General features: G+C 33.5%; 1 protein-coding gene across 2 annotated transcripts; it reads right to left on the minus strand.

Annotated features, from left to right (window-relative positions):
* Window positions 1-12,518: 12,518 nt before the first annotated feature.
* Window positions 12,519-26,280, minus strand: LOC108205239 (protein DWD HYPERSENSITIVE TO UV-B 1). Of its 2 annotated transcripts, XM_017375115.2 has the most exons (10): window positions 26,054-26,280; window positions 25,716-25,782; window positions 24,149-24,402; window positions 23,467-24,058; window positions 22,221-22,883; window positions 20,658-21,098; window positions 13,806-14,000; window positions 13,424-13,480; window positions 13,048-13,110; window positions 12,519-12,963 (listed from the first exon to the last, which is right to left on the minus strand). In XM_017375115.2, exons 1-10 carry the CDS (start codon window positions 26,140-26,142, stop codon window positions 12,880-12,882), a joined length of 2,505 nt encoding a protein of 834 aa, XP_017230604.1. In that variant the 5' UTR covers window positions 26,143-26,280; the 3' UTR covers window positions 12,519-12,879. The 2 variants fall into 2 exon arrangements, with proteins under 2 accessions (XP_017230604.1, XP_063949758.1); XM_064093688.1 differs by lacking the exon at window positions 12,519-12,963 and having other exon boundaries at window positions 13,055-13,110; window positions 13,302-13,480.
* Window positions 26,281-26,586: the final 306 nt, after the last annotated feature.

Consider the following 26,586-nt stretch of genomic DNA (forward strand, 5'->3'; position numbering starts at 1 on the left):
TGTTGCAGTTGGGCCAGTATATTTAGGCTTATTTTCGGATTCGGATTTCGGGACTTGACCCGATTTTCGAAAAAGGCTCGGGATTTGACCCGGGTTGTTTCATATGGTATCAGAGCAGGCTCTCGAAAGCTTGATTCGTCAAGTTGCCGGAGGTGGGGACACGAAGGCTGGTGGTATTATCCCGCAATGGACAGAGATCCGGAGGCGGGGACACGAAGCCAGCCGGTATTATCCCACAATGGCTAGGGAGGTTCGATCTGGGCCTATGGGCTATCCGTTTCGGCCTGACGAGGACGTCAGGAATTTAAGTGGGGGAGTTTGTAACATCCCAGTCCCACATCGAGTCGTGTGGAGACTTTAGTTCAGTTTATAAGCATAAGTACTACTACCAATTGCACCAACAAATCATGATCTTTTGGGGGCCTGTGGTGGGCTTGTGGATTACCCAAGTTGTTGCAGTTGGGCCAGTATATTTAGGCTTATTTTCGGATTCGGATTTCGGGACTTGACCCGATTTTCGAAAAAGGCTCGGGATTTGACCCGGGTTGTTTCATAAACTGTTACATCCCGACTTTTCGGAATATTAAAACTAAATCAAAAACTAAAATACAACACAATTTATTAACCTAAAATTCTATTACAAAGGTGACTATTACAAAAGCGCAGCAAATAACTCTAATCCATGTGTCAAATTTCTCCAAATCTAATATCCTCGACTCCAATGCTAATCAACCCGCTCTTAATCAAACCTGAAAAATGTAAGTAATGAGCTATACAGCCCAGCAAGCAACTAATCGATCCAACTAGTCGGGCCAAGTAACAAGTATACACATATGATAAAATATAATTTCTATAAAATACGATAACAATATACGAAACAAATAATTTCAAAACACTTTCATATTCTTATTCGATGCCACAATCACATGGTGAACAATAACTCAGAACTCATAGTTTATACCACGACCACTACAACCCGGTGATAACGGTCCTGAATTTTCTGAAAACTGTCACTATAACCCGGTGACTCGGTCCTTATTCTTATTCTTATTTTCACAAACCATGGCATAAATCAGAGTTCCGAAATCATCGTCAACACCGCACATATACGAGAACGAAAATCAATTCAAAATATAATCACTTGACCCAAATTTATATAATCAAATATAAACATATAACACATAATTTTTAAAACACTAGAAAGATCGGCCAGAAACTTACCTCAACACCATCCTAGATCATATAATCAATCCTTAAGAAACCAACCCAAATAGTGTCATCTAAAACTCCAAAAGCCTCCTTGTATTCAATCTGCCCAGACTGCTAATCACCTGTTTTGACCTCCTAAACGACATTTTCTGGAAAAACTCAAAACACAAAAACTGTAGAGGACGAAAAGACCTTTCTGAAAAGGTATGGCTCATCAAAAACGGACTCATAACGAATCGGGAATTAAATAAAACGTTTGCTGGTCAGATTCAAAACGAAAAACAGGACCTGAATATGTTTTGGGATTTTGAGAACAGTTTGAAAACGAATCTGAGAAAACATTGTGAACGAAAGTTGTAGGAAATTGAAAGAGCTTTCCGACAAATTAAAAATCATCGAAATCCGATAAGAATTGAATTTTTTATGAATTTTTACAAGACAGCTGATTTTTGAATAAAAACCCTACGAATTTTTGTAATAAAAAGAAGAGAAAAGATTGGGCGGCTCGCAAAAGATATAAAAGAACGAGGGAACACGATCGATTTATAAAGAGTCTCAAAACCCTAATTCTGAACTTACCCGTTATCCGAATACAAGTCCGATCCATATTATAGGCCCATTATTCTAATTCAATTTTAAAACCTAATCATAATCCAATTTTAATCCTTTATTAATATTACTAATCAATTAATATTATTCTAAAAAAATTACGGGATATTACATTCTACCCTCCTTAAAAAGAATTTGGTCCCCAAATTCTCCCAAATCTATTCTCCAAAACCCATCTAAAAGTCAAGACACACAACTAAAAACTCACTAACCACTGACAAGTCAAACTTGAACCTCAGTACTCGGATCGCACCCTAGGGAATGAGCTAGTCCCATACCTAACACACTCCGAAGGACAACCTGGCTCTGATACCAACTGTTACATCCCGACTTTTCGGAATATTAAAACTAAATCAAAAACTAAAATACAACACAATTTATTAACCTAAAATTCTATTACAAAGGTGACTATTACAAAAGCGCAGCAAATAACTCTAATCCATGTGTCAAATTTCTCCAAATCTAATATCCTCGACTCCAATGCTAATCAACCCGCTCTTAATCAAACCTGAAAAATGTAAGTAATGAGCTATACAGCCCAGCAAGCAACTAATCGATCCAACTAGTCGGGCCAAGTAACAAGTATACACATATGATAAAATATAATTTCTATAAAATACGATAACAATATACGAAACAAATAATTTCAAAACACTTTCATATTCTTATTCGATGCCACAATCACATGGTGAACAATAACTCAGAACTCATAGTTTATACCACGACCACTACAACCCGGTGATAACGGTCCTGAATTTTCTGAAAACTGTCACTATAACCCGGTGACTCGGTCCTTATTCTTATTCTTATTTTCACAAACCATGGCATAAATCAGAGTTCCGAAATCATCGTCAACACCGCACATATACGAGAACGAAAATCAATTCAAAATATAATCACTTGACCCAAATTTATATAATCAAATATAAACATATAACACATAATTTTTAAAACACTAGAAAGATCGGCCAGAAACTTACCTCAACACCATCCTAGATCATATAATCAATCCTTAAGAAACCAACCCAAATAGTGTCATCTAAAACTCCAAAAGCCTCCTTGTATTCAATCTGCCCAGACTGCTAATCACCTGTTTTGACCTCCTAAACGACATTTTCTGGAAAAACTCAAAACACAAAAACTGTAGAGGACGAAAAGACCTTTCTGAAAAGGTATGGCTCATCAAAAACGGACTCATAACGAATCGGGAATTAAATAAAACGTTTGCTGGTCAGATTCAAAACGAAAAACAGGACCTGAATATGTTTTGGGATTTTGAGAACAGTTTGAAAACGAATCTGAGAAAACATTGTGAACGAAAGTTGTAGGAAATTGAAAGAGCTTTCCGACAAATTAAAAATCATCGAAATCCGATAAGAATTGAATTTTTTATGAATTTTTACAAGACAGCTGATTTTTGAATAAAAACCCTACGAATTTTTGTAATAAAAAGAAGAGAAAAGATTGGGCGGCTCGCAAAAGATATAAAAGAACGAGGGAACACGATCGATTTATAAAGAGTCTCAAAACCCTAATTCTGAACTTACCCGTTATCCGAATACAAGTCCGATCCATATTATAGGCCCATTATTCTAATTCAATTTTAAAACCTAATCATAATCCAATTTTAATCCTTTATTAATATTACTAATCAATTAATATTATTCTAAAAAAATTACGGGATATTACAGTTGCATATTTCTTAAAACCACTGGTGCTAATATATTTTAGGTGTTTAATATTCTGAGTACAAGGGAGACAACATAATCTTTATTCTGTCTCATATTTATGTTCTGGAGTGGTGAGTTTCTTCAAAAAAAATTTTCTTATCAATTGATTTCCACAATTGGTATCCACTACTCTATTTCATAAATATTTCTTAGAATATTTTGCATCTATACATGTAGCGTCATAAGACGAGATATTGATTATCTTGTATTTGTGTACTTGGTGATCTCTGTCACTTGCAACGTCTGTTTTGACGATGTGCTAGTATGAGGCCTTTTCACTAATTATTGTGGTGAGTGCTTTATACACTGTAGCGCATAAATTTTCTTTTTCCCTTTTTAAAATTGTAGTGAGAAACAGGAGTCTGTGTCTTCTTCAAAGACAAGTTCATTTAAACTTTTTATGCATAGATTCAGACTCTCGTACTCAAACCAGTTTTTAAAGGAAAACTTTGATTCTTTCATCGGTTGTGATTGTCATTCTTTATGAAAATCATTTTACACTCACAACTGGTTCATTTTTCTCAAAAGATAAAATGCAATGCTTTCATTCAAAATCATAGACTTTCCAAAGTGCATTTATATCTCATTCTGTTCTTTGGAACTTAATCAGCCTCTTGGCTTTCCTAGATAGTCATAAGGTTGAAAACCAACAATCTTTATCCCAGACTACAAAACCAAATTCAGAACACATCCCAACTTTCCCCATGAAGTAATAAGGAACTTATTAGACTAGAGGTCAATGAGGGAGAAACTGTACTTGTTGCAGCAAATAAGGATGTGAGGGATAGTGTACCCACAGCTCTACCTCTCAAGGAGAAAAGGTGTTTTTGAACTTGAGGTAACTGTTGCTCATCTGTATTCTCTCAAAAGAATATAGAGCTGAAAAGGCAATAAAACAGTCTCTGGAATCATTCTCTCAACAGGATGAGTCCATTGAAATTCGCTCGTCAGCCAGAGCATCTTGTATTGAGTCAAGCAAAGCATCAGTAATCACTCTGATGAAGAGCCTAAACAAAAATCTTATGGACACAATACAAGAGAGTGCACAGTAAGGTTAAAGGTTTTGTTCCAAAAGCAACTTCTTCATTTACCATTTTACGGTAGATAAGATGGTTGATGCCTTTATAGGTGTAAGGAGGAAACAAGGATCTCAATTTCCAAATCTTCAGGATTCTCGTCTCCCTCCCCAGATAAGAACAGATCTGGATCCAATCGGAATGGATTTCCTATTTATAGGAGATCGGCAACTCTCTGACTATGAGTCAATTTATTGATGAGTCAGTTGAGGATCGGGGATTTACGAAACCTCATTGCACCGCCAGTGACCTCTCTTGAAGGGGCTATGGTGATTTTCTCATGCAGGTACAGAAGACCATACTTTGAGTGCTGAGAGAAACACTGTGAGCCAAACATTGAGAGTTAAACACTTGGTGGGATTCTGAGAAGAACCAGTGAGATATCAGAATGAAAAATATGTGAGCATGAGTGAGTGCAAACACATAGGATATTGAGAAGAGTGAAACACTTGTGAGGTACATATAATAATAATTGGTATTGAAAGCTCACAAGTTGTTGAAAGAATTGACGGAAGCAACTACGGTTCATTCCATTTCACGTTGTGAACCTATGGTTGATGATTCTCTTGAATCAAGTGTCTTCACAGACATTGAGGAGGACTTAGGCCTTTGCCATAATTAAGCCTTTGTCTAACCTCCCAGAGCAAACAACTCTGGATCCTTAATTGGATAAGCCACTTAGTGGTTGGCAACTTGTGGACCATGATTCGGATTTATCTGATGAGTCTACAGGGACTGGGAATTACGAACTCCCATTGCACCACCGGTGACCCCCTTTAAGGGTGGCTAAGGTGATTTTCTTGCAGGTACTCAGCATTTTGGAAGCTCAGTATTTGTGTGGAGGGATACACTTACAGAACTTGTGAGTGACACCCTTACCCTAAAACCGAGAGAAAATTGAGTGTTGAGTGATACACCTGCAGAACATTTTAGTGAGACTCCTACTAATTACCAAATTTATACCTAAAGACAGAGTAGATGTTGTTACTGGAATGTCAGTTCTTATTCATTACTTTTCCGTTTGGAACCTATTCTTTCAGCATAGGGACCAACCCAATCAAAGTAAACCCTTCTTCTGAACTCTTTCTTCGACCCAAGCTTTAGCGTTGTTTAGTTCTCTATGGGGAGATTATCTTTTGGTACAGGAAGTATTGTACACATTCCTTGACCTATTTGATACCACATATCCTTGGAGGATTCCACAACTAAGGGGGAGAATATATTTAGGGGGAGAATTTATGAAAGGGGGAAGAAAAAGTAAGTTAGCTTTCTTTAGCTGTCTACAACTAAGGGGGATTAAACTACTCTTTAGCTGTGTACTACTGAGGGGGAGATTCTTCTTTCAACTAAGGAGGAGGATTGATCTTTCATCTAAGGGGAGACAACTACTTATCACTAAGGGGAACCTGATCAAGGTAACGGGAGGAAAAGTATAAGGTGATACATTTATTCTTCAGTATGTGGTAGACATGAACTCATTCATTACCACTGAAGAATTCAATGAAGCTGCTGATTGTTCTTTGCATAATGGAATGTTTTGAATTCTCTTCAAGACAGACTATGAGGATTATCTGGCAGGTAAGCAAGAACTAGAGAAATAAAAGTGAAATGCACATTTTTTTATTTCTATTCATGAAATCTGGAAATGTATTATATGATCCAGAAACTTTGTAGCATTATTTACTAGTCCAGGGCTTTACTTTTTCTAGTGTTAGTTGAGTTATCCTCCAGAGGATTTGCTTGTTATGATTAACAAACAAATAGGGGGAGATTGTAAGTCTAAATGTAAAGACAACCCTATCTGTTACATAGGGATGATAACTCAACAGTAGAACAGGACAAGTAAATAACACTACGCCTGCACCGAAATCGGAAGATACGAAGACAAAGGTTGAAGAAGCCATCTACAGTCTTGAAGGAATAAGTTCACTGGAAGAAGTTCATTAATATGTTCATGCCTCAGTGAAGAATAAAGATTGAAGTATTCAAGATTGCGGAAGCAATGAAGATGTTGTCCAAGTACTCGAAAGATTTCAGTGCAACTCTTGAAGCAAGATATTTCTATATATCTTGGTTGGTTATTTATAATCAACAAACTGAAGCATAAACTAACCCGGAACCGACTGATCAATGTTTGCTGACAAAGACGGTACAATGTTTAACTTCAGTGTTAGTCGCTTGTGAACCAGACCAGTGCACTAAGCGTCAGCACGTACGGAGCTTTGCAAAGTATTTATCGATCGAAGAATTGATCTAGTCATATCAAGTCATTTGTTCCAAAGCCAAGCCAAGCCAAATGTCAGCTATGCCAAAGCTTACTGCTCAAATGCCATATGTCAAAGCTTCCACATAAAGCCATATCAGGAAGTGACATTTTATATATGTGTGCACTTATATATTTGTATATGTACAAATATAATTATATATGTATATATGTATATTTAATTAAATATAATATATATAATATATATGTATATATGTTTTTAAACATATGTATATGTATATTTATATGTATATATATTTAAATAAATATATATGTATATAGTATATGTATTTATATTTTACATAAACATTTATATATTTAAGTGTGTATATATATATATTATATTATGTGCATAAATATATGTATATTTATATGTATAGGTAATTATATATATTCTATATATATATATATTAATATTTATATTTACATATAATTATATGTATATTATATATATTTAAATATATGAGAATATATTTAAATATATGTATATATATATATTACTATATGTTTATATAAATATTAATTATATATATTTATATGTATATCTTTATTTATACATATATTTATATAATATTATGAATATAATATAATATATATAATATATGATTTGTACCAACTCAAGATTTGAGCTAATTTGGCTAAGTTGGGAGAGGAGCAAACTCAAGTCAATCTCAGTCAAAGGAGTGATAACAAGGAAAGCTTTTACAATGGTGGAGCAACTTTTGACTAAGTCAAAAGACACTATGGTGGAAGCTATGTGAGGAGCAACATTTGACCGAAGTCAACAGCTCTTCCTCACTTAGAAAATTCTCTAAGTATCATCACAAGTGAAGACAATGCACTCTTGAGGAGCAAACTTTGACCAAGTCAAAGTTCGTCCCCAAGTGATGAGAGAGAACAAGGAAGCTATGTGAGGAGCAACATTTGACCAAAAGTCAAAGGCTCTTCCTCACTTAGAAAATTTTCTAAGTACATCACAATGGAGTATCCACACTCTTGAGGAGCAAACTTTGACCAAGTCAAAGTTCGTCCCCAAGAGATGAGAGAGAACAAGGGAGCACATTCAATATGGAGTTTCTTGGAGTTAGATTTATTTTGTTAAATCGAATCCGTCCAGGACGAACTCAAGTCGTCCAGGACGAACTCGTTAACCATGGTTAGTTTATGAAAGCCTATAAATATGTGATTGTGGTTCTCACAATTTACATCATCCTTCGGGATGGATGGCCAAGTGCTATGCACAAACTCTCTCAAATATACACACACCCTAGCCTAGTTTTGTACCATAAATATTTGTAGTGGATAGGGCTTGTAATATTTAGAGGAGTGGTCATTGTAGCCAACCTTCGGGTTTGGATTTGTAGCACCTTCGAGGTATTTATCAATATACAGATATACCTTGGAAAATATTGTGTGTTGGTTTAATATTTTCATATCCTCAGAAACCGACCCAATAAATATCCGGAACACGAAACCCATTACAGGACTGCAATTTATTTATCCGCAAGATTCGAAAGAATTTTAAATTGTAGTGAGTATCGTATTCAACCCCCCCTTCTACGATACTTTGGACCTAACACTATCGAAGATGAATGAAGAAGATACGCCACAACCAGTTGAATATCAAAACTATACTTCACTGGTACAAGAATATTGACACTTTGTTTACATTGTTTTAAGGACAGCTATATTTAACTCACATTAACGGTTATTGCATGCTAAATAATCAAAGATATGTTGACACTGCACTGCAATAACACGGATCTAAAATTTAAACTCTTTATTTTTGACATTGTCGAACAATGACGAAAATAACAATATTCATCAAGCATATGAGAACATGCCCAGACTTGTCCCATTGTGCCAACAATACTACGGTGATGGTGTTGGTCGTCTATGGACTTCTGCTTCTCTGCCGTGCTATTCGGAGGGAAATTGTCTCAATTTTAATCTATTTGAAGTAGAATAATAATTATGAAACACGTATAATGCATGTTTCGCCACTGAGTTCTTCGATAATAAGCGGGTTTCTACTTTTTATGTTCCTTTTATATTAGAAGTCAGAAGCATTTGTAGAGTTGATTGATGCTTTTATCTCCACGACAAAAAACTGTCTCGGTACACAAAATTATGGACAACACATGAAAACGGTCAGTGAAATGGCTTCAAACCCTCTTTCTCTTTCATTCGATTATCACACTCTCCTCTCTTTCTCTATAAATTCATCTTCTCAGTCTTCGAACATGTAACAACAATGGTGAAGTATTCTAAAGAACCCGACAATCCCACCAAATATTGCAAATCCAGGGAACTGGTCTCAGGGTGCATTTTAAGGATTTGGTAAGATGGATCATCACGGATATTGGTCGTCGAAGGATTTGATAAGGTTTAGTGCGTACTAATGGATAATCAAGGATGTTGGTTCGTCGAAGGATTTGATAAGGAGTGTTCTGAATTCGTGTCGCCATACTCTACAATGGTATTATATGGGGTGGGGGAAGGCAAGAAAGAGACTCCGTTGGATTGGTGGCGGTTAGTGTATTGACGGTTGTTGCCAAACGTCCCAGTTTGATATCTCCGTTTCACATCATTGTCACCCATCATCGACAAACGAGAACTGTTTAGGTAAGTCCCATGTGAAGAAGGCCATGGGCTAAGGTATCTTAATATTATATCACACACTATATTATTTATTGTGCACTAAGCCGGGGGTCTTCACGGAAACAGCCTCTCTGCTTTAAAGGCAGGGGCAAGGCTGCGTACATCTTACCCTCCTCAGATCCTGGTCTAAGCGGGATATACTGAGTATGTTTGGTTTTGTTTGGTTATATGAGAACATGCATGTGCCTTGCACGGGCTATAGTGTTATTTTCTAATAATAGATTATCTTTAACCGGTGATTGTTTGTAATCATTTATTCATGATTTCATTAATGAAAGATTTCTTTTATAATAAATAATTAAAACGCTGATATTTAACAAGATCCCCTCGACAGTTTGTAACCATCTTTCAACATCTTTATCGACAAGAGTATTTTGGTCGATGAAAAGACCAAGATACACAAAAACCAAAATCAAATTATAATATAATCATTTCGATTTAGTAGTCAGAACCGATACTTAAACGCAAATCGTAAAAAATTAATGAGGGTTGTTAAAAAAATAAGAGGTCGAAAACAAAACCCAAAACATTATGACATTTTTAATAATAGACTATCTCTAACTAGTGATTGTTTGTAATCATTTATTGATTTCATTAATGAAAGATTTCTTTTATAATGAATAATTGAAACACCGATATTTAACAAGATTCTCAATTGTCGACCGTCTAACCATCTTTCAACATCGACAAGAGTATTTCTTCACATGAAAATAAAAATAGACGAAATATAATCCTAAACATACATCAGAATTAACGTCTAGAGACGATAATAAAAAAAAGTTTATAAACGAGACATTATCATGGACACAAATCAGAATTAACTTTAAAAGATGATAATAAAAAAATCTCTATATCAATCGCTTGTCAAACTATGTTTATTGATATCCAAATGCATATTGAAATTTATTTCTCGACTCCGTCCTTGATTATAAAAAGGCATATTGAAATTTATTTCTCAACTCCGTACTTGATTATAAAAGCTTTCAGAAATGATTACATTAATAACAATGAGATCCATTTATGCAATCCATTTTAAAATTAGTCATTTATTAGGGAAGGGGAAATTGAACCAAGATTTGGGATACACAGCATTAAAATTTTCTGTCCTCTCATACCATATGCACTTGATATTGGAATTTAGTTCTCAATTAAACGTACCAAAGGATCAAAGCTTTTGTTTTCATAGAAGAGAAAAGTTGTAGTGCTTCAAAGTTTGATCGGTCTGCCGATAAAATCAGTCAAACTATAGAGAATGCTTGAATATGGTTAATTAAATATTAATTCTGGCAGGTTTCAAGTAATGAAACTGGCATTATTCATTACCAAGAAGATATAATTTATTGAATAATATGTCTACAAGATTCTTCTTGGAGAAAGCATTAAGATCAAGTCACAACAGAGTGCAGAGGCTAGGCAATTCAGGGACACTTGGGCTTGCCTTTGGAGCTGACCATGTCCCTGTAACAAGGGCACTGATGCTTGTTGCCGTAAGTCCCGGAAGGCACACACTTGCACTTTTGACAGCATATTCCACAGTACTTCATGCACCTGTCCGACACTCCTGCCTTGGAGCACCTTCCTTTGCATTTCCCTCCACAATTCACTGTCACGACATTTCAAACCGATAAACACACACACAAACGAGAAAGATACATGGTTACACAGTCAATGAGCCCCAAACTGTAATTTCAGTAACTCTGACTGACTACAGACCGTAATTGGGACTAAAGAAGAATACTAATAAATTTAAAAAGGAGAGATAATTGCAAGGTATATAAGAGCAAGTCTTACACGAGTCCTGGGCCATGGTTGGTTCAATCAAGCAAGTAGCAAGTAGAAGAGCAAAAACCAGAAGAGCACCGAAAAGGATCTTCATCTTTTTAGCTAATATGCCTTTCTCAGTCTTTTGGCTCCTTGATGGTTCTGTACTGTAAAATGAAAGCTTTATAGCTAAGACAAACTAAGAGGGTCTTGATATATAGTGAACAATCTAGAGTGCAAGAGGCAAGGGTAAGGTGGACAAATAATATTGGGATCGTTTAAAGTTGGTGAGTGTCAGGGGATGGGGAGGCTAAGCAATTACACAGTCACATACATAGTACACATGTAAATGCATGTAGAGAGAGACAGCTGTGTGTGAGCTAGGATGTCACATGGCTTCTGCACTTCTTATAATGTGTGGGGACTATTACATTGGAAAGTGGATTCTTCTAGACTACAGTAATTTTCCAGTCCCACAGTAAATTCATCTAAGTTAACCTAATTGCCTACTTGGGTGGTAAAATAGAAATTACAAACACTATATTACACTCTTCTTTGGTCTTTTGTCAAAACAGACTTTACTAGTTGGCTGTTTTCTGGACTATTCTCTATTTTCCAAATAGAAGAAAGAAGCTCAAGTTTGAATCTCAAACAAATATCGATATCAGATAGTTTTTTAACTACTAGAAGAGAACAGTAATTAATGCAGAATTACTATAATACTACGATTTCACAAATCTTGATGAGAATGACATTACCATCTTTCTGATTTTGACGCACATTACCATGTTACTCATTGGCCATTAGCATAAACAACTGATGCTTGAAATTATGAAACTCATGGCACTAACCTTGGTGGAAAGATCCGACGTGAAGGCATGGTGTATCCTTCCTTTCAGCAGGGATGTATCATACTGAGTAATGGGGGATTTACCATTGTTCTTCTTGGCCTTCTACTCATCTGCTTCTCTTCAACATCGATGGTAGGGACATCTTAAAACATCTTCTTACCATCAACTCAGTAGTAACATCTTCTTACAATCAACTAAGTAGCATTTCCTTTCTTTACCACAAAAGATGTCCCTTTTAAGTACATTAGGTACACAATTGTGCTGCACAAATGATAATGCTGCAACACCAGCCATCCCAAATACTGGAAGCAGAAATCGAAAAGCATGACCAGAAAAAAACATATGCAGGATCAACGGCTAAAAGAAAGGCTTCCCCTTTATCATACAATAATACTAACTTGAATTACAATTTTTGACAGATCTGTCCATAATTTTACTTCTAGTTACTGTACAGTAGCAGGTTGACAACAGATAGTACCTTGGTACACCTATTTCAACCTATGAGAACTTGATCCAGGATGAAGAAAATCTGTCATGATATCAGATCAAGTATTGATTTTCATAATGCTTCCTCTCATTTTCACAAGCCCGGACTAATTTAAAGAAGTGTACTTGCGCGTGGGTAGGTAGTAACCATACAAACTACAGAACCAAACAAGTCCTTTCATTACACTACACTTCTACAGCAAGGCCTTTTGGTACAGAAATATGTACATGCATTAACCCCCCATACTGCAAGACTGGACACGCTTCTCTTTGCACAAGTACTCTTTATCATAGTCACTGGATGCTAGCAAGTTTACCTGCAATAATATTAAGTATATTGAAATATTAAAAATGTAAACGACTGCACTAGCATGTATGAATGTGACACTTAATATTAGTACCTTGAGAATTTCAGAGTTAGATCCTGGACGCGAATATGCTGCCAATATACTCATGTTGAAATCCTTGAAAAAAAAAAAACCACCACAAAAAACCGAGATAAGGAAACTTTTGTGATATTACAAAAAATGTACGAGATATGTTTAATATGGTTGATGAACATAGGGGGAATGCGAATATTACAAAAATGAGCAAATGATATGGTTGATGATCATAGGGGGAATGCGAACACCCAGACCTAAGTAAAAGACCTTACATTGATGTGACACATGACAATCACATTGTTCAATATCTCCATTCTAGACAGCGGAAGGACAAGTAGTAGGCCAGGGGTTTGTAAAGAAACAGACGAGAGAAAAGAACAATGATGAAACTCACTCTGTAAGGATCGCTCCTCAAAGATTGCACAAACATTGAGGTCCTCGACCCTTTGCCCTGCAATATAAAAACATATTCAGTCTTTATGTGTAGCAGACAAAATTTCCCACCAGTATCTGGTCCTGCTGCCATCTCATTACATGCAGTGTGGAAAACTAAAAACAATTTTTCCTAATCCTACAAATTTTTTAGCCTCTGGCTATTAACCGTGTAACTAGCTTAGCAGTTAAAATCAGCTATAAAACAATTTCAGTATATTCATAATTTAAAGTAGCAAACATACAAATCACTTTGTTAACATTACGTCTGATGCTGTCTTGTATTTTGTTATAGGAATTTGAAAGTAAAGAAGAAAAAACGAAAAAAGTAAAACTGTACTTACATTGAAAGTTATATCCCTGAGTCTTCTTCCTGTTTGAGCACAACAAATGCGGACTACATTTTCATCACAACTTCCACTTATAACATAGTCTCTACCATTCATGTAATAAGAACGAGTGTAATTTTGGGTGCTTCCGGTTGAAGCTATTCCAAAGTCCAGATGAAGCCTTCCGTCAACAGCCAAAAATTGTTTTACCTGTCAATAACACCCGTTAGCCCACTTCTATTTTCACATTTTTGATCCCTTCAGAAAAAATCAGACCACTTTCATCTTGCACTGATAATAAACAACAATTTGAAATATAGACCGTGTTCTGAATCAGGTCCTCCTGAGAGAGTTAGGGGCCACACCTATTTCGGAAAAAGCAGGAATAAAAATTACAGTGGCTTGTCACTTTCGCAGGAGGTGAGCGTCAACAAAGGTGAGGGTTGAGAGTATTTTGGTGGAAGGGGTGAGAAGGGCTGGTCTGCTGCTAATGACCATCAAATGTGCATTTAAGCTTAAAACTTCAAGGCTTTAAATCTCGCGGAGGACAAGACTCAGAAGATAGTTAGTGTTGTCAAATAGAGTAGCAACTTCCCTGTTGGGAGGGGAGTGACTGTATAGAGTTTGGCAGTAAGAAGTGCTTCAGAGTTCAGACATAATTACTCATTGAATTTATATATATGCCCTTCGGGGTTTTGGCAATTTTCTGTATAGTTATTTTATGACATAAATGATACCCATTGTCTTGCCTCTTTTATATAATATTCCCTGTATAACTTTTATTATTGCTGTTAGTACTGCTTACTGATGTGGTTCATGTTACTGATACTGGTACAGTCTGAGCTATCACTACTAATGTATGGTTTTATTTGAGCCGGGGGTCTCTGTACCTCTCTACTCTTTGTTTGGAATGACTTGGAAGAGTAGACAGCCGTATTAACTCTGGGGCACTTGGGATATTTGAGCCTTTTAAGGATCAAATAATTAAATATGGAGCCTATAAACAGCGGTACTGTTTGTAAATTTTCATCGTGTTAAAATTTATGAAATCTAAGTGGGCTTAAATGGTTATTCGGTCATTTAAGTGGAGCCCGACTTATAAATCGATCATCAAACATAAAAAACTTGGACTTTTTAAATTAAGGGAAAATCAATTCATTTGTCCCTGAACTATATAGGCCGTTTATAGTTTAGGTCCCTGGACTAAAAAACCTAAGTTCTTGATACCTAAACTTTTAAAAAACCTGATTCAAGTCCCTCCGTCAAAATTTGACTAACGAGTAACGGCCATTAGTCAATGCTTATAGGAAAATTTCTCTTTTATTTTCTCTTCATCCATGTCATATTTGGCCACTTCTAGCTCCAATAATTGGCAACCCGTACAGGGTACCTAAATGGTGTCCAAAGTAAATAAAAGAGAAACTATATATGACACAAAAGTATGAATGATTTAATACTTTTAACATAAGCATTTTATTAATCTAGGGAGGATGCCAAAATTTGGCATATCCTCTTCGACATCATTTGGGAAACTTATAACTCTTAAAGGAAATGCCCAAGACGAGTAAGCTGGCAATTTCGGGTTTCAGGTCAAAAACTTGACCCGACCCGAGTTCTAATGGATCTGAATACTCAACCTGAACCCAAATTGCATTACCTATATGTAAATTGTAACCCGAACTTGACCCGTAATAATAATAAATCATTAATAAATATATTAATTATTTTAATAAATAAATATTATTATAATCTTATAAATTGATTTACACTAGAATAAAATAGAATCTTTATTAATTTAAATAATAATTAATGTGTAAACAATACAAAATATATGTATTTTTAAAATTATTTAACATTTTATAATATTATATATATATAATATATTAATATATATATGGGTTGCACTTAGGGCTGGCAATTTCGGGTTTCGGGTCGAGTTTGGGTCGGGTTGACAGTCGCGGGTCAAAAATTTTACCCAACCCGAACCTGACCCGAAATTTTAATGGGTCAGAATACCCAACCCGACCCCGACCCGCATTACCCGCGGGTAACCCGAACCCGACCCAAAAAATAATATTTATTAATAAATATATTTTTTTAAATAATAAATAAATAATATTTTAATTCAAATAAATTAATTTATATTAAATTAAATAATTTTTTATTGAATTTAACTAATAAATACTACAAAAATAATATAAATATATGTATTTTATATAAATATATATAATATTTATACTATATATTAATTTTCCGGTAATTTCGGGTAACCCGAATTCAACCCGAAAATGACCCGATTTTTTCGGGTTGATTTTGGGTCGACCCGAATTCGACCCGAACCCGAAAAACTCCAACCCGAATTCGTATTTTATGGGTCGAATTCGTGTCGGGTTGTTGGGTCGGGTCTAATATTGCCACCCCTAGTTGCACTCCACACAGAACACTTTAAAAAAAAACATCACAGAACACTATCATAACACCTTATTTTTCACAGAATGTGATTTTTTAAGATCATAATTATATAGTTAAACACCAATTAAACTCAATATATAAAATCTAAAATCCAAACTCATCCAAATTATTAATATTAAATATTATAGAATCCGGAATAGAATCTAGAATAGAATCATATATGTATGTTTTGCACGATTAATATTACATAGAATCATGTTATTTTTAATCCATATTTATTGTTAAACATGGTAGATACTATTATTATTCATAATAAAAGTTTAATTAGCTTAAAATTAGAGTTTAATTCAAGTTTTAGATGAGATTCTATATTGGATTCTAAAGTATTTTTTTTTGTTCTTCTTTTAAGAGTAGTGTTCTTTGAGCAATGCCCTATATATATATATATGTATGTATATATATATGGTTGAGTTTCAGAGAGACTCTTCGTATTGAGAGACTCAGGAGACTCCATCTAGACCATCCGTTAGTCAGTATATTTATATTGTCTTGAATACATCTCACAATGGCAATACAGTAATTATTCCTATTAATGGTGGAGATATTTTATATCTCAAATCTCTATAATCTGTGTATTTATGGAAGATTTAATATGTCTTTCATGTAGAGATTTAATGATCTTTTCAGATTCGGAAAGGATATATTATGCATTTATGTAGAGATTGAATAATCTTTTTATTTTTGGAAATGAGATATTGTGCTCTTATTTTTTATATTGAATTATCTTTTCAGATTTGTAAGGAATATATACGCAATACCATAGCTTGGATCAGTTTATGTAGCAAACATGATAATAATTAAATTATGTTGATCTCTTATTAAATTATTAAAAATTAGTATAACACTTACCAGAATAATATTAAAAGCATGGCACATTGAAATTTTTGTTAGGTCGTTAACAAAATGTAGATTATAACACTTAATAGAATAATATTGTTTTTAGAAAACTCACCTCAATTTTTTTGTTGAACTATTAATTACATATTTTTGCAGAATTTTTTGTATTATTATATTTTAGTAAACATAGTAATATGTAATAGAGCACTTTTGTAAACACTTAGTATAACATTTAGTTGACTAAAAAATTATAGTAAATTTTAGTAGAACAGTTGTTAAAACAAAAAAAATATATTAAATTTTAATAAAACACTTTGCGAATCTCTATAACAAAATATGTTAGCAATCTTAATAAATTTTATTATACGATCTCTTAAATTCGAATCGAGATTCTATAAAATATTATATACAATAATTATATTTGACACTTAGTAAAGAAAGGAGTAAACTAAATTCACTAAAAAAAACTTATCAGAACATTCATTATATAAAAGTTTCTCATTAAAATTATTATTAGGTGTTTCATTAGTCAGTCATATATATATACTATGATTTTATTATATGTTATTTTTAAATAAAGTAATATATTTGATATAATTTATTTAAGTCATATATATATTAAGATTCTTCTAATTGATGCATTAAGTGTTTCATATAATGATAATTAAAAAATGATAATTTAAATTAATAAACACTTAAGAGAATATTAAAATTATATTAAGATTATTCTAATTTATACATTAAGTGTTTCATACAATAATAATTTTATTTAATTGTTTGAAGCAAATAATAATAAATTTATTTGATATAATTTATTTAAGTCATATGTTTATTAAGATTCTTCTAATTGATGCATTAGTGAAAAATCTAAATCAAAATATTTAGTATAAATTTTATTAGAATCTTAATAAAACATTCACTACTACATGGTAATTAATTAATATTGGAAAAACATGATTAAATATGTTGGACTATGTTTAATAGAATTTATTTATGATGAGATTAAACATATGAGAACACTTAAAAATGATTGATATATAATATTAAGATTCTGGCAAGTAATTTAATAAATATTCTACTATTGAGTCTCATAAGTTCTTAAAAATGTTTGATATAGAGTTTGTAAACATCCAAAAAACATTTGTAAATTTTACATCAAAATATTTAGTATAAATTTAGTGGAATCTTATTGTAGTTTAATAAAAAATATATTTTTATAATATTTGGTGAAATTCTATTTAAAAATTATTCGATAAACACATATTAAATATGAAGAATTATAATGAATATTTTGAAAGAAAATATATCAGAAGTGTATTTAAGGTGTCTAAGGAACACCTTAAAAAATCTTGTGAAAATAAGTTGGTAATTTAATATCAAAAAGATACAAGTTAGTAGGTAAAATTACTTTAACTTTAACGAAAGTATGAGATTTTCTTTTTTAAATCATAATAGTAATAAATACAAGTGATTTTGCGGATATTACAAGTTGAACTTTTTTTTTAATTTTAATATTTAAATATAATTATTCTTCATCACTTTCACGAACACGTTATGGAATTTTAATAAATATATGACTTAAATAAATTACTTATGTAATATAATAAGTACAAGTGATTGTACAACATTATATGTACATTTTAATAATATCACGATCATCTTAAAGAATCTTTATTACTCCATTATCTTTATTTTGATCTTTAAAATAATCTTTGATACGATCTTTAACATAATCTTTATTACGATCTTTACTATAGTGATCTTTATAAAGATTCTCTTAAGTAATCTTTTAAAATGATTTTGTAAGATTCCATAAAATATTTACTAGAATCTGTTAATATTTGTAAAAATATTCATAACATATTCCACGAATCTGTTAGAAATTGCATAATGTAATTTATAGTAATATATTAATTGTAATTTTTTTAATTTATGTTAATAGTGCACCCAATCTTCATACAATCTATTTAAAAATGGTAAGATTAATGCAAAATATGTATCATTAATGGTAGTATTTCTAAGATCTTGACATACATGGAAACAATTTGAATCGTATATTATAAGGAAGTGATTTTAATGGTAATTAAGATTCAATCCTCGTAATTATAAAAGTACAATTAACAAAATCGTATGAATGATGTATGCATAATGCGTATTTTCAAAATATAATATACTACCCCTAGAGTCTAAACAAGGAAAAATATTAGTATGTATGTATAAAATATAGACCACAAGATCAAAAGAGAATCAATGGTAGAGATCATGGTCTCTCGCTAGTCTCCGGTCTCTTTTGAACCTCTCCTCTCTCTCTCTCTCTATATATATATATATATATATATATATATATATATATGCGTGTAAATTTTCTGGTTATTTCGGGTCAGTTTTGGGGTAACCCGAAATCCCAAAAAATGACCCGATTTTTTGAAGTCAATTTTGGGTCAACCCGGAACAAACCTGAACCCGAAAAACTCTGACATGAATTCATGTCAGGCTGTCACTATTCAAAAATACAAAAATATATAGTGGAGTCAACACCTTGCCCCCGATTTTTAGAAAGGGAGGAGAGCATGTCGAGATTTTTCACTCCAAAATTGTGATTAACTTGAAAGAATGGTTAGGAATATTACAAAATATATAATATGACATATATATGCTTACTGCTAGCGTTATTAAACAATATCAAACAGAGCCGAAGTAGGTCTCCTAGCAATCTAAACTAGTTGTCTACAAAAGCATTTAAATTATGTTTCAATGTTATAATACAGACATAATGATGTTCTCTCCTTTCGCAGGATTATTTTATCGGGTAGGCTATCATTGCCCTCAAGACACAGGTTAAGGTGCAATAATGACGCCTCATCAAAGCTGCTCGTGATTTTAGTTTCTATACTTTTCACATGTAACAAGTTGTTTACTTTTTGATTATTGTGCTCACTACACTTTTATATGTTTATATCATTTAAAAATTTGATAATCTCATTAGTGAAACAAAATTCAATTATAATATATAAAATATTAATCTGCTATTGTCACTAATTTATTATTTATAATATTTCCTACCAGTTAATAAAAAGCTCATAAACTCATGGGTGGTATTATTAACACATAGCGTAGGAAAATATTATAAATAAAAAAGTAGTGATAATAACAGATTATTAATTTATATATTAAAATTGAATTTTGGTACACTGAAGAGATTATCAACTTTTTTTAATGATATAATATCAATATATAAAAGTGTAGTGAGCACAAAAATCAAGAAGTAATAAATAAAAATCTTGTTAGACGTGAAAAGTAGTAGAAACCAAATTTATGAGCATTTGTGATCAGAATAAGAGGTGTCATTGTTGCACCTTAACCTGTGCCTGCCAAATCCTTATGTTATATGGTGGACATCTGAACTTGAATAATCAGAATTACTATCACTCATCCAAGTGCTTGGATATGGACCTCATGGCTAAAGCATAAATTTCAAGAATCCAACATCAGGGTTAAATAACTACAGGGGCACAAAAAATTATTTCATAGTTTGGTATGGACAAACAATAGAGTTACCTCGTTATCAATAGCAGATGCAAGGAGATAGTGATCGTCTGGAGAAAAGCAAACCATAACATTTCCTCGACAACTTGAAGTTGTATAGCAAGGCTGCACTGGTTTTTGCCTTAGATCCCACATTTTGATATCCTGATCAAAAGACGAAGTGGCAAAAAGGGAAGGGGAGTGGTTTGCAAACTTAACAACATTAATATGCTGGCGGTGCATATCAGAGAACACCTGGATGCGTTTTCCGCTGCTGATGTCATACAAAGCAACATCTTTAGAGTACCCACTTGCAAGAAACAGTTCGTCTGTTGAATTGACGTGTACAGATGTTAACTGGTCGAACTCAACATAGCTAACAGAACTAACATTGTGATAGATGCCTGTGGTCGTCGAAGGTGTATGCCGAATATCATATAACTTCAGGGATCCATTATCAGAACCAGCAATCAGCTGAGGCAGGGGAGAGGTGGGAAAAGAGATAGAGAACAAGTCAGTAAAATGCTATATGATGTTATCATAGACAAAACATATTACAGAAAATTGGTAATTATTTATTCTTCTCGAAAAGACCTGCCATAATATTTATTCGCTGAAGTTGAAGGCCAATTTAATCTTGTTGACCTTTTCTTCTTTTACAAGTCACAAACAATAAATTTAATTAGTCTGACAAGCAAGATGATGTCATCAACCACGAAAACCTGTTTCTCAACCCATCATTTTCTTATGATTATTACTATTTAAGAAGTCCAGCCCTTTTTATCGAGAACCGCAGATTCCCAAAGTTATAATATAATACTTGAAAATCTAAGATTGAACATGGGTCAATCTTAAACAATATGATTTTCACTTGTGTTAAGCTTCAATGCAAAGTTCCTTTACCCCGTCCTTCGTCCATTTGCAGACTAATATCCTAGAAGTGTCCAACTCCCATGTCAGGGTTTGTGCAACATCCCCTCTGTTATCCAAACTCACCAATTATGTCTTCTTACCCGTGTCAACAAGACATGACCTGTGTATTAGTATGAATCTAAGTAGGTTCCTTCACTTTGAAACTATACACTTCCCCTTCCATCAGTCTAGTAGTTCAAAGAAATACAAGGCGTCCTTACACCTTGTTTGTTTATAAAGAGGAAGCTTAATGAACGACTTGCTTCTATCTTAACCTTTTTGTTTAATGCTACAAATTTGACATACGTTGTGTCTATGATTTATTAGTAGTAGAAAATATCTTTTAGAAAACTACAACCAACTAGGTAACATAAATTTCACACCTTTTAAGCTTTACAAGTTTTAAATCCATACATAATAATTCTAAATAATTAATATTCTGAAACTTGGATCTGCCATGTGTCCCAAACCCATAACCGAATATATGCAAGATAGATCACAGCTATATAAAGTGTACAACTGTCAAGTAATTAAGAAAAACAGAAGCATCGTAGGTTGTATATACATAAGATAACTTTATGAACTTAAAGAGTGCTTCAAAATTTATTCATCTTCCGTGTTTTTGCATGAACAAAATGCGGAGGCAGGAATAAAGTTTGTATGTTTAATTTGATAGTGATGTACCTTAGAAGGATACTTCTTGAGCCAAGACAGTCCAAGGACACTATTCATTGCTCCCAGGGATGGAATGTAGCTAACAATCTTCTCGCTTTCATGGTTCACAGCAACTACTTCACCATCCAACGTCCCAAAAACCATAAGGCTAGAGTTAGATGGATGGTACTCAAACTGTCGAGGACGAAATGTCCTATCATCTGCGGATACCTTGCCTGATATAGAAAGAGGGCGCAAGAAAGGCCAAGCAGATGAACCTAATTTGGCAGCACAAAGGGACCTGGAATACATGTACTGAGAATTTCCTGAGGCGTAAAACGGCCTTCTTTTACATCTGTGGGAAAAACTACTGCTTGCTGCCATTTCACGATTTTGTAAGATACTAACCAGACTCTCTTCATTCTTCCTTTTGTATGGTAGATACTCAAAATTTTCTGAAAAAATAATATTTGCTGTGTCCCTGTCTATCTTTCTGATCGGCAAATTATCAAGAACTTTTAAATTAGGTAATGCGGCTATCATGTACTCTCTATAGTGTTTTTCAAAGCAAATTGGTGAAGGATGACTAGAGATATACTTCGTGGGAGGGGTATATGAAATGTTCCTCGAACTGGACGAAACTGCGGAAGCATCCTCTTCAATTTGCATTTCATACGGGCCAAAAGATGTACTCTGTAATAGAAAAAGATAATATTTCGATTCAAGAAAAAAAAAAAAAGGGCAATCACTTCAACCAATAAAAAAGGGCAATCACTTCAACCAATTAAAAAGGGCAATCACTTCAACCAATAAAAGAACCAAAAAAAAACTATAGCAATACTATGAAAGAGGACTCTGGCAGGAATAAGGTTCACAAGATAAAAACAATAGAGGGTGATGAGCAAGACAAAAGCTTTTAGATTATTACCAACATTTAGACTCTAAAAATGTCAAGGCGGTGTACAAGGCTACAAGAATATCCATTTAGAAGGCTCGATCCTAAAAATAAATAGGAACATAATAAGACTATATCATCACGCTGTCCTATATTCTTTCCAAACACTCCAAACCATAGCATCCAAGCATCCAGATCGATCGAAAGTTTGATTCAATCTGAACTACTCATTTTCAAATGGTATCCACATTGCTCACAAAGATTCAGTTTCTATTTTAAACTTTTTTTTATAATTGAATCCATAACAATTTACACATTGACCCAACATTATGTTGAGATTATTCAGGGAACCATGAAAAAAATATATAGTCATCTACTTACCTGACTTTCTGAATCAATCATTTCATTCCACACAGGAAGAGGATCAGTAAAGAGATCAGATAAACTGAAATGCTCATCCCAACCTGAAAATTCCCCTTCGCTTTCATCTGATAGGTTCTCCGGAGTACTATGCAGTTCACGTTGAAAATCAGACAAATCCACTGGAAATAAGTCCATATCCCCATCTGCACTGAAATAATGATCATAGCTTTCTCCGTCATGTGCTGGTAGGACATTTTCCAGATGGCCTGAAACAACAGAGTATTCTACATCCCCACCAGATGATCCCTGACAAGAACCTGCTATGTCATCAACACACAAGCTGTTCTGAAATCGGAGTTCAATTAAGGAAGTGAGTTTATTTAGTGCTGCACTGGTTGTCCAAAGATTAGAAACCCTTGTTTCACACAATGAGAGGCATCTTAGTTTAGGCATGCAAGTGAAACAACTCTCTTGAAAGCTAGAAAGTGAAGTACTGAAATCAAGGTTGAGTGTATGCATCTGCATAAAATTCCCAATCATATTGAGCTTCCGGAAATGGGAAGACCTCAAATTTAAAACTTGGCATGTCAACCCTCTCTGCGATATATCCCTGCAATCAAAATTTAGGTGCTAAGGGTTTACATTGTCATATAAACAATGTTAGCCATGAAAGTTATAATAAAATTGTTTAATGACATACAACAAGAATTTCTTCCCAAAGGACATGTCGAGCAGATCAACAACTCGAAGTTTTTTCCTGATTATGTGCAGCAAGAAAAGAACATTTTCTGCACTCATGAAGCATGATGATCTCTGAATTATGTCGACTCCGTTGATCTCAGACTCATCAATTTCCATAAGTAATCTAACAAGTGGATTAAAATCTACATCCTTCACATCATCCATGCATATTACAAGGTTACAAACCTCATGATGGCTTTTCTTGACCTTAGCCTGAACAGTAGACAAAATAAATGATCAGGAAATCTGTTTCTATCAGAAGACACAATACAATGATAAAATTACAGTGCGCAAACTCTGAGGAGGAATTTCCAATTGCAGGTGTTAAGAGATACGCAATCTCGAAAAATCCATACGCTGGCTAAAATTACATATAAGAAAAGAGAAGTTTTCAGCATCATGTACTATTAATACATCATAATGTTTTCTATATTTTTCACAGCTCTGATTATGGTCTAAGAATATATCTCCTACAATATTTAGTGCTTCCAAAGTTTACCAATCTGTCCACTTTGAAAGAATATTTACCACTTTTTTAAAGTCAACAGCCTATTTTCAAATATAATAAGTTACTAAATATAGAAAGAGTTTTAGGAAGAACAAGGTCTATATTAGATGAGAAAAGAGGATAAAATCATACTAAACAGCAATGGAATGCCTCATACATGCCTACATTGACAATACTCGTCATTGATGTTTGCACTGTTTCATCATCCGAATGCTCAAAGAAACTCTTTACCATAATTCCCAAGTTCTGAGGATCAATAAAAACTTTTCACTAAATAAAATCCAAGATCTAATCATGTTTGAGTACCTTGTTATCAAGGTTGTGTGCCCATATTTTTGGGATGTCAGTGCCCATCTTTTTGGGATGTCAGTGTCTTATGTTTTCGTATTTTTATGTGTCTTGATGTGTCGTTCGATTATCAATCTGAAAAGGATTTATACGGTATTTTGGGAGATCGGTAAGACTCGCATCGATTTTGGAACAATGGTGGATACCGCAAGAGCTCACCTTTCACAACAAATAATTGTTCATGTTTTGGGGACGTTTGATGCTCCAGGATCAGTTGATTTGACTGATAGTTCTGAACATTGGGCTACAGATGATGCTTATGTGAATGTCAATTGCGATACTATTAGTTTCATAACTGATGTAGGTTGGATTGCTCGAAATATCATTGTAATACTTTTTAGATCAAAGAATATGAATATTCTACTTGTTAAGCGATCTGAAAACAAAACGACTATTTGTTTAGTTCGTTTTTGTTTCACAATCAGATTGTAGTTGACAGTTCGGGGGTTTGTCCCGGCTGGGTTTGGGCTTCGTATTAATAAAATCCTTTGTTTGTCAAAAAAAAAAAAATCCTGAATCTGACAGGGAATAAACCCTGAATAAAGTTCCGGCATACATAACAATATAATCTTCTCCCAGTTAAAATGACAGCCGGAATTGAATTTAACGTTATGCAATACAGATACATCACCAGAAATAGGGAATAGACAGCAAAATCATCACTACCAACCTTAAACAATGCCAACAAAATTGATTTATTCGGTGGAATCCCTTGCTGATGGCACGAAACAATGTACCTAAATTCAAGAAATAGCATTTCAGTACTAATTTATACAGTATGTATAATTCCTGCCAAAGGGTCTGTTCCAAATCAAACACTTGCAAAATTGATAAAAATTCGATCTTGAAGCATCCTGAAGGCAAATAATATGAATAACACAAATGGGTTGGCCTAGAATGCAAATTGAAGCACACTAATACCCAAGAAATATACAAATTTAATCAAGCAATCACCCAAAAACAATAGCTAACAATGAAATTTAAACCCAGATAAACAACTAAAAGTACCTTCTTTCAATGGTTTGGATATCAATAGCCATGTCTAATGAATATTTTTCCGATTGACTTTCACAAATGGTCGAGTTTTCACCGATCATCAGCTTTCTTGGTGGTCGTAAATACAATATCTTTGTTTTATTTTATATTTTTTATAATTCCAGTCTTTTGTTTGATGAATCTCTTTAGGGAGAGAAAGTAAGATGGTGCCATGTTAGTGATGCGAAAACTTAATTGTTATTCTGGGCATGTTTGGTAAAAAAAGATTTCTGGCTTTTGGAGTAACAACTATAAATTCATAAATTAATTATAAATTATAATTTTTTATTAATTAATTATACATAATTTATCATTTACAAGTAATTCAAATATGGTTATTAATTAATCATCAACATCTTTCAATTTTGATAATCATTTGAATAATTGTTCAACTTATTAGTTACTCCCTTGTTCTATTCAATTGTATACGTTATTTTTTGACACATTTTTTAAGGTTTTTTTAAAGTATAATTTCATAATATTTTTTTAAAAAAATTCCCGAAATA

This window comes from Daucus carota, chromosome 1, assembly GCF_001625215.2.
Source record: "Daucus carota subsp. sativus chromosome 1, DH1 v3.0, whole genome shotgun sequence".
Taxonomy (NCBI): Eukaryota; Viridiplantae; Streptophyta; class Magnoliopsida; order Apiales; family Apiaceae; genus Daucus; species Daucus carota.